The sequence below is a fragment of the Lytechinus variegatus genome, chromosome 1 (genome assembly GCF_018143015.1).
Source record: "Lytechinus variegatus isolate NC3 chromosome 1, Lvar_3.0, whole genome shotgun sequence".
Lineage (NCBI taxonomy): Eukaryota > Metazoa > Echinodermata > Echinoidea > Temnopleuroida > Toxopneustidae > Lytechinus > Lytechinus variegatus.
The window spans coordinates 3,215,449-3,226,034 of record NC_054740.1 but is presented as its reverse complement, the minus strand read 5'-3'; the positions used below and the strand labels follow the sequence as shown (position 1 = coordinate 3,226,034).

Genomic DNA, 10,586 nt, shown 5'->3' with positions numbered 1-10,586 from the left:
ATATAACAAAGCAACTTATATATATAAAATATACACTATAAACATAGGCATTATTCGGGTACTCATTTTAACAATGAGTAAAAAAGAAAAAAAAAAGCTGATGTCCAAGAGAGGACAAGGAAAACACAAGGAAAGTGGGAGAGGAAAGGGAAATAAAGAGGAAAGAAGTTCGAAAATAGAGAAGACGGGAGAGAGGAAGAGTGAGAAGAATGGCATCACATGTAAACTTATTGTGTAAGAATATTGCGAGTGTATAAATTCAAAGTGTTTGCCGGTTGATATTTTTAGTACTCAGAATTCCCCCCTAATATTAATTATGTTTTGGACAAAAGAACAAAATAATTTAATCAATGCATCAGTTTCCAATTTCATGATGTAAATAAATTTTTCCTGGTACTCCATTTCAGAAAACCTAGTATTAAGGGTACTTATCTTTTCAAAAAAATCTTTGCGAAAATCATTATATTTGTTACATTTCATTATAATGTGAAACTCATCCCCCACCAAATTCAAATTACAATCCTCACAAAATCTCAGGTTAGATGGTATCTTCTCCGGTCTTTTGTACCTCCCTGTTTCTATTGGTAGATTATGAGCGCTCAGTCGGAGCTTGGTTATATTTTTTCTCAAATTGACATTGTGTATTGAACATAAATAATTTTCTTGCCTTATATTGAGTTTGAATTGCCTAAAAGTTCTTAGTTTATTTCCTTCCCTACTGTCCCTGTCGTTAAATAAATCTAATTTAAACTGTTCATCAAATCTCCGTTCCAAGGATGTTTTGCATATTGTAATAAATTCTTTTTGGGAAATTGGTATATTTTCTGGATCGAGTATGGGGGTGTCATTTTTCCGACAAATATCTAATATGTTAAAAATATCCTGAATTGTCTTAAGCCAGCAATTGTTTCCGTTATTCAATAGACTTACGTTTTCTACAAAAGCTTTGTAAACCAAACTATCTTCGTCCATATTACGTATTCGAATCCAATATTTAAGTATATTTATTGCAATTTGGATGACTTTTGGATATCTACCAATTTCAGCTGTCGCTGCTAAGTTACTGCATTTGCGGTTTACCCCAAGAATATATTTACAAAATTGAATGTGCACCTTTTCAGATTCATGTTTAAAATATAGCCCTGTTTTCCCATCAATTAATTGTAGATTTTTTTCCATGTCTATAACATTTGTACCCCATATTTCAGATCCATAAAGTAATATCGGCTGTATCGTTGCATCGAAAAGATGCAACAAGGTTTTAGTGCTAGGAGTATAGGAACCAAAAGATTTGTACAATTTGAACAATGCTCTTCTCGCTTTATCAGCTAAATCCCTTGCGGCCACTTTAAGTGATCCATTATTTGCGAAAACAATACCAAGATATTTCATTTCCTTAACAGTGCATAGTGTTTCTCCATTAATTTCAAATGAAACCTGTTCGTTTGATCTCCCTGATTTTGAGCACACCATAATCTTAGTCTTAGATACATTTATGTTTAGCATCCAGGATTTACAGTATGTGGTGAATTTATCTAAACAGTGTTGCATACCTTTAGGGGATTTCGACACAATAACGAGATCATCAGCATACATTATACAATTTAGTTCTTTATCAAAAAGTGTTACTGGATCGCTTACTGATGTATCAAATATATTAGTTATGTCATTAAGAAATAAATTAAATAAAGTTGGACTAATTACGCAACCCTGTTTTACTCCAACATTAGTATAAAAATATGGGGTAACACCTTCGTCTAATTTGATCGATACTTTACATTTTGAATACATGTCACGGATGACTCTTAAGAAATTGCCACCAATACCATGTTCTAGTAGTTTGTACCAGAGGCCATCTCTCCAAACGTTGTCAAAAGCCTTTCTTAAGTCTACAAAGCATACATATAATTTATTATAGTTATCATCTATTTTACATCTTATATATTTATCAAGAATAGTTTTTAGAACGAACATGTGGTCTGACGTTCTATAACCTGATCTAAAAGCAATTTGATTGGCTGTATTGAATTTATATTCTTCTAGAAATGATACCAAGCGACGGTTTAGAACTGAGCAAAAAACCTTTCCAAGACAACTTGAGAGGGATATTCCTCGATAATTTGAGGGATCGCAAACTGAGCCACTTTTGTAAAGAGGCTTTAAGAGGCTTCCTGACCAATTATCGGGAAAATGACCACTGATAAGGATTAAATTAAATACCTTTGACAAAACTGGTGACAACACAAATTTTCCAGCTTTCAACATTTCGTTCAAAATAGCATCATTTCCTGGGGCTTTCTTTCTCTTCAAAGTTTGAATACACTCTAACACTTCATTGGGAGTGATCTTAAAATCAAGAGATGAAAACGTGTCATGCAGTTTTGGGTTATTTACATGATTCTTAATTTCATTTTGATCTTTCGAAAGTAGGGGTTTGTGATTCATGAGTTCTTTAAAATACTCGAACCATCGCTTTGGTTGTATGTTATTAACTGGACTTTTTCTATCAGTGTGCAGTTTTTCTAGGTCGTTAATCAGGTCCCAATAAAGTTTAGGGTTCTCACTTTGGAGATTGTCTAGTTTGTCAATTATATGATTTCTCTTATTACGTACAATTTCTTTTAACCTTCTTTTCAACCTTTTCTTCATGGTGTAATATTGCTGCCTGAGGCCTCTATCAAATGGATTTTTACACACTTGTTTACACAATAGTTTTACGCGACGCCGAAGAGCAAGGCATTCACCAGCTTTAAATATTTTCTTTTTGTTCTTTTTCTTTATGTTTTTTACCCGAGGTATTTTGACTTTTATTTTCGCTTTATCTGCGATAGTTAAGATACAGTTTGTTACATCATTGACTGCGTTTTCAATATCAATGTCATTTGTACAATATACCTTTTCCTCTATTTCTTTTATTATGGTCAATATCTCAGGTGTTTGTAGCGTTTTAGCAAAGGCTGCATCACTTATATGCGGTTCCCATATATAAGCTTTAGGATGGGGGTTCAAAGCTTGTTTTTCTATTTCACACGGTCTTTGACGTTCAAGTGTGGATGACATTAAAGATAAGACAATTGGGCAATGATCAGAAAATATATTGAGATCATCAACATAGAAGTATGATATATCATCCAAAGCACCATTTTCAACAACAGCATAATCTAATACACTGGGAATTCCGGCATTCGCCTCATAGCAAGTAAATTTCCCAGTCAAATCTCCAAGTTTACGTCCATTTACTATTCTTAGATCACATGCTTTACAAAGTTCAATCACATCTTTGCCTCTTTTGTTCACGGGCCTTGTGTCTTGATTTACCCTTGTATAGGCCTCTGAACAATCGAGCGTGAAAGGCACTGGTAATACCCTACCATCACGTTCTGAATCGTATTCAATTCTGTCAGGTAAGGTATTAGTATGAGCATTTAGATCACCCATTATCATACATTTACCTCGGTTCTTATAAGTTGCGATATCTTTCATAATTGCATCGATTAAATCTACTTTTGACGAAAAGGTGGAGTTTTCTGGGCTTAAGTAAACAAAACAGATATACTGCTCCTCAAATGAGTCGTGGATACTATTACCTATCTTTATGCAACAAAATTCGCTTGAGGTATTATTGATAATTGCAACCTGGTGCTTAATAGATTCTTTGATGTACAGGGCCAAACCCCCTGAGTAAGCTTTAGCATTTTTATGTTTCTTCCTGCATATTACTTTATTGACATATCCTTGTAAAGACATATTTTCCTTCGGCCCTATTTTTATTTCTGCCAGACAAACAATATCATATGAATTAAAAACGTTGACAAAATCCTCTTCTTCCAATTTTGAGGAAGATTTAACCCCGTCCCATCTCTTATGTATCCCATTTACATTCCAATAACAAATTTGAATATTTTTTCTTTCAGTCATAAGGTGTATTCACGTTTCTCGGTCCTCAGATAGACCTTAAACAAGAAGTCTATCGTTTATTTCGTGAAGAGCTCCTTTCAATTGCCCACCGGAGATTTCCTGCTATAACTCTAGTTCCATTCTTGCTAAGGTGATAACGATCATCACTATACAGATTAGTGTTAATTGTTCCACGGTAGAGCAGGTTTCTGTGATGAACAGTTTTAACTCTTCTGTCATATAATGCATCAGCCATCAGCATACTATTGGCCATGTCCACACGCTGCTGATACAATTGGTTATCATCTCGGGGCGTGCCGAGAGATATAACTATCTTAATTGATTTGAAGGACACTTTGATCAGACCAATGAGATTGTTCATTTTACAAGCACAATCTAGTGCACTAGACCGTTTAACGTCATTCGTTAATTCGTGGATTATCACAGTTTCTGCATCGCTTAGAGTTTGCTTTGCCTCACTAGATTTCAACCAAGACTCAACATCATCCATTGTGTATTTAATTACTTTATGTAACTTAACATTTTGGGAAAACTTATCAGGATCAATCCCACTTATCTGTGAATTTCCAACTATTACAACTTTTCTCATTTTCTTTTCGGTTTTGTCATTCATTTGCCCTCTGCTTCCATCATACATGTTATGTTTATCTCTACTCATATCACACTCGTGATCGTTTCTTTCCTCATGTATTGCGTTCATCCCCTCAGTCGTTCGCTCATTTCCTTCATTTCGTGCATTCCTCTGTGGTGATATCTCTCGAGCATGTCGAGGTTGACCATTCCTCGGTCGGTCAGCGTCACGATATGGGGCAGCAACGTCGCTATATCGGCTGTATCTTTTTTGTTCTAATCCTCCTCCTGTATTTATAGGGCTTCTTTCTTCTTCTCGTCTATCACAAGTGAACCTCTTACGTTCTCTCCATTGTCCCTCTCCTCTGTGATAATTTCCTCTATATTCACTCCATTTTCTATCATCTCTTCCTTCTTTCCTTCCTCTAGTATGAGTGTATCTTTTTTGTTCCCACCATTCACCATCACTTTCACTGGCTTGCCATTGTCGTTTGATATTGATCTTTTCTTCATTTACTTTGTCGATTTCTTTCTTCGCCATCTTGAGTTGCTCAACTGTTTGATCCAACTCACTTTGGAGCTTGTTTGATTTCTTTTCCTCATTTTCATTGTATCTTTTATGCATATTCAGTTCTTGTTCTTTGCTTTTGACGACTAGTCTTTGTTCTTTGAGCAATAGCTCATATTCGTTCACACGAATATTTATCTCTGATTTCAGTTGCTTAATACATTCTTTCAGAGAGATTATTTCATCCCGCTGTTTGTCCATCGTTGTTTTTAGTTCATTTTCATCAGCACAGGTACATCTACCTTCATTTTGTGTTTGGAATTTGATATCTCTAATACACTTGATTACTTCCTTTTCCATATTTTCTATGGCTCCTTTTAGTTGATTGATATCGTTTACATCCTGTTCATGTTTCTCATTGTTCCGGTTAGGTTCATTTTGCTCACATAATTCGCGGATAATATCTGCATCAGCAATTTCACATTCATCACAAATATATTTGGCACCATTCACACGCCTAATATAGGTAAGCATGTGAGCGGGCATCCCCGTGCAAGCAAAGTGGAAATAAGCTTTGCACTTCTTGGTACTGCATCTGCTCATAGTTTTAGTATCACCTGGCGATTTACACTTTTTGCAGTAATACTGACTATTTCTGTCTCCATCTTGAGACAGTAATTCAGATTGTGTGTCAGGTGGAGTCTGAAACGGACCATCATTAGTTTCGTCATCATCAGGATTCATCTTGCTTATTAGCGTGTATTGCAAGAACCTGGGTTAACGCGGTCCGCTTCGGTGATTCGGAATAGCAGCGTTGAAAGGTTCAATGCCGGTCTGATGCGGCGTACAGGCCTATAGGCCTACGAAGTATATAGTAGTACGTAGTATATATGCGTAGGTATGTCCCGTATACTCACAGTTTTTATTAGCCAAATGAGAGTTCAAAATCTCCTCCTTGAGTCTTTCATGATGTTGAGGTGTCATTCCACTAGCCTTCCCAAGGGCACATACTCTCTTAACAAACACTAGATTTTCCAAGATTTCCTAAGAAAACATTATATCCAGACATGTTCCAGGACACGTACCGTCACCGTCACGTACCGTCACGTACCGTCACGTACCATCATGTAAAAAAAAAAAAAAAAAAAAAAAAAAAAAAAAAAATGATGTCAATGATGCTAAAATATCTCATTCCTGAATTTGCTGCCCCATATGTGTGAGGTTTCCATAAACATTTACTGTGTGGTCAAGGTGGCTAAAATTATGTAATAGACCACAGTGCCATGGTCAAACAACCTTATGTTTGCACGATGTAAAGGATTTTATCACAATTATCAGCACTCTTCACCGATTATTGGTAGCTCATGCTGATAATGATACTGACCAGCATTTGAGCCCTTTTTGACTCATCAAAGCATGCGAGGTCTCTCTCTTAGCTGATCTCTCCACTAATTGGAGATTCCTAGGGTCCATGGTCACTGGTCAATATTGAGGGAAACGTGGTCAAAATGACCACAGGGTCCAATAGTTATGGTATGTGTGGAATAATTTCATTGATTTCCACGAAGAAGCTTTCAAACTTCCCCATTTAACAATAATTGATGCTAATATTAACGCAATCCAAAATTTCTCCTCACCATGTTCGATATGAGCAGGACTGGCCGGGGGGGGGGGGGGTCAAGGTGGCCAAAATGACCAAGGTAGTCAACTTTGGGGATGCTCAATTTTAAGGATTCATTCACCAGTGTTGGGTATTACAGCACACCCTTGTTAAGATTCTGGTAACATTCGAAGTATTTCTGGATAAATTGAACTGATGTTATTGGCCATTTTAAGGGACATAAGTGGCCAAAATAACCTAAAGCTGTTACATAGGGTCATTAAGACCATTAAGACATTGGAATCAGCATCACATTTTACATAAGATTAACTTTTGAATGCATTTCCATGTTATATGGGAAGAAGATAAAACACGCTGAAGACCTCAAATTCCTGTCTATGTGCAGTTTATTATATGCAAAACTGCGTGAATGGTCAGTTGTGGCTAAAGTACGCCAAGTGACCCTCATAGGTCAAAACTGATGGAATAAATTGCATGAGGTCAAAATACTTTTGAGATGTTCAATTTCAAGGATTAATACACCAATGGTATGTGTCACAGTATGCCTTTGTAACGATTCTGGTAACATTCAAAGTACTTTTGGATAAATTGAACTGATGTCATTGGTCAATTTAAGGGTCATAAGTGGCCAAAATGACCTTAAACTGTTAAATAGGGTCATTTAGACCGATACATTTGGAATCAGCATAAAATTCTACACAAGGACATTTAAATGCATTTCCATGTTATATGGGAAGAAGATAAAACACGCTGAAGACCTCAAATTCCTGTCTATGTGCAGTTTATTATATGCAAAACTGCGTGAATGGTCAGTTGTGGCTAAAGTACGCCAAGTGACCCTCATAGGTCAAAACTGATGAAATAAATTGCATGAGGTCAAAATACTTTTGAGATGTTCAATTTCAAGGATTAATACACCAATGTTAGGTGTCACAGTATGCCCTTCTAACGATTCAAAGTATTTTTTGGATAAATTGAACTGATGTCATTGGTCATTTTAAGGGTCATAAGTGGCCAAAATGACCTTAAACTGTTAAATAGGGTCATTTAGACTGATACATTTGGAATCAGCATAAAATTCTACACAAGGACATTTAAATGCATTCTCATTTTATAAGGGAAGAAGATAAAACATGTTGAAGACCTCAATTTCCTGCCTATTTGAACAGTTAATAATGCAACCTGCGCGAATGGTCAGTTATGTCTAAAGTACCCAAAATGACCCTCATAGGTCAAAACTGACGGAATAAATTACATGAGGTTGATGGTTATGATCCAGCGCACATTTTGAAAATAAATGTGGATTTCTAAAAACATCCAGTCGTAGCTCTGATCAACGTTTGTAACACTTTTCGGCCAAAAAATCATGAAAATTGTCATTTTTGGCCAAATTATGGCCAAAATGACCACTGCTATTGTGATTTGGCAAATGAAAGCACTTTATCTGAAATCTGTGTGCATTTTTACTTAAGATAGACCCTTTTAATTGCATGTGGCTACAAAAGCAGTCTGTTAAGGGACCATTTTCCAAAGAGTGGTCAAAATGGTCATTTTTGGTCAAAATTTGGCCAAAATGACCAAAATGGCGTGAGTACGGTCAATAAGAGTGACATTTTTGGAATCAGCGCACAATTTTACCCCGGATAAGCTTGTCAAACCTTCCCCACCAAAAATTCTGAATAAAGCCCCCTGGCTCCTAGACTAAATATATTTAAAGGACTTCATAATTATATCACTATAAAAGCACAGACTAGTTGAAGCAGTACAGTTTCATTATATAATACACTGCTCTAAAGCTGAAACCAGATTTGAAAGTCCTATCAAAATTAAAACTAAACTTATGTTGAAGTCGAAATCACAAGAAAATAAATATTGGTATCAGTTACCCAGCTAGAAAATAAAGAAAAAATTATATGAGAGCCCTGATCCCGGAAAGGCCATGAGGCAGAGCCAACTCCTTCACATTTTCCACAAATGTAGACAGAGTTTCATCATCAGAATTGCAGTCTAGAGTTCTCAGAAAGTGAAAGGACGGGATGTCTCGACAATCTTGATGGTTATGTTAGGTGAGGGTACATCATGCACCCTAAGGGATAGACGTGTACGCCATCTAAGGTGCAGTTGGACACCCCAAATAAGGGTGCACACCGTACACCCCTATTCGGGGTGTACATGTATATGTGCACCCCTTGGGGCACTCGTATAGGGACAAGCCTGTGCACCCTAGGGGTGTAAAATTGAACCCGAATTTCTTAGTGCGTAACTGTCAGTCACAGACTGAATTGTACATGTTTACGAAATGCTAATATATGAATATAGTCAAGATGTAAATAAATATATACAATCGAAATAATGGGGTGTACATGTATATGTGCACCCCTTGGGGCACTCGTATAGGGACAAGCCTGTGCACCCTAGGGGTGTAAAATTGAACCCGAATTTCTTAGTGCGTAACTGTCAGTCACAGACTGAATTGTACATGTTTACGAAATGCTAATATATGAATATAGTCAAGATGTAAATAAATATATACAATCGAAATAATATATGTTAAAATGGATTTCAAAAAAAAGATAAATAACACAATATTGCACAATCATCAAACAAATTGCAGACTTATTAACCATGTTATTTTTTAAATTATCTTGTCAGACTTGGAAGAACGCAGTTCTTTTTTTTTGTTGGGGGGGGGGGTACATGAAAACACCTATATTTACTCACATGTCATAAATTGAAAGCGTTGTTTTCAGTGGAGGTAACCATTTTTTTCTAATTCTAAAGCGAAATTTCTTCTCTTCGACTTTAAAGCGATGTCAAATTCAAGGTATTTAGAGCCATGTCATATGATACATGCTTTTTTCCTAATACTATCTTGCATGCCCTTTTCTGGACAGTTTCAATAACGTTTATCTGTTTCAAAGTAAGAGAAGCAGCGAAACGATATACTAGTACACGATACTCTCGGGCTGGTGTTACATGCCTTATATACACTGTTAACAAATCACATTCTGGTAGACATGATTTATTGTAAGCTTTCAATATTTTTAGTATATATAAATTTATGTTGCCTTTTTTCATCATTTGAATTGGATTTTCACTGTAGTTACATATGTTAATGGGGTGTTATTTATACAGATCAATTGTGGTTGAAGAGGTGATGATGTTATGGGCCATGGATAATTATTAATGGCGTAAAAATAAACCAAGCAAGGAATAAGCATTATTCCTAAGAGAGCGGGGAGATATACTGTGTGTCCCATAGAATATACTGATTACGAGCGCATGAAGTACCGTGAATCTTTTCATATACGTCCATTTGTTCATTTATTCATTTCCAAGTTCCAAATACATTTTTCCCATAGTAGTAAAATCATTTTGAATGCGTATGATTTATAAAAATATCACTTATTAGAATAATGACAAAGTACGGGAAATGGGATGGCGATTGTTGCTGTGTGAAAGCATTAGTAATTCGGTCAGCAAACATGATTGCATATAGAGCCTAGAAAAGTCATAAGAAAATGAGACTGGTTAATAAGTAGGAATCTTATTCATTCTAGGTATTGATAAATTATTGATAATTATTGATAATTATTCATTATAATTATTGATAAAATAAACCAAACAATGTGAACGTTGTTAGAATCGTAGACATAAAACCATAACAGATCGCTGATTACACGTGTTAAACTTTGTTAAAACCGATTCAAAATGTTATTACATTGCATTTATGGCTAGAGGATTCCATATTGACATAGTACGGTATCTGAAAGTACTGTATACCTATCATGAAGATTTCATTCTGTTTCGGGTAGCACGTGTATGGTTTCTAAATATTAAATACTTCAATATCAATTAATCAAATAGTGTGCTTCGACTTAAAGGAGTCCCCAAGCATCGCTATTTTTAAACATAACCTTAAAAAGATGCTAATTTGCCAATACTTTAGACAAACGAGTCAATCTACCA

General features: G+C 35.8%; 1 protein-coding gene across 1 annotated transcript; it reads right to left on the bottom strand.

The window, feature by feature from the left end:
- Positions 1 to 3,691: 3,691 nt before the first annotated feature.
- LOC121405885 lies at positions 3,692 to 5,756 on the bottom strand. Its single transcript, XM_041596876.1, has one exon. It carries the CDS (start codon positions 5,738 to 5,740, stop codon positions 3,968 to 3,970), a length of 1,773 nt encoding a protein of 590 aa, XP_041452810.1. The 5' UTR covers positions 5,741 to 5,756; the 3' UTR covers positions 3,692 to 3,967.
- Between the last annotated feature and the right edge of the window lie 4,830 nt (positions 5,757 to 10,586).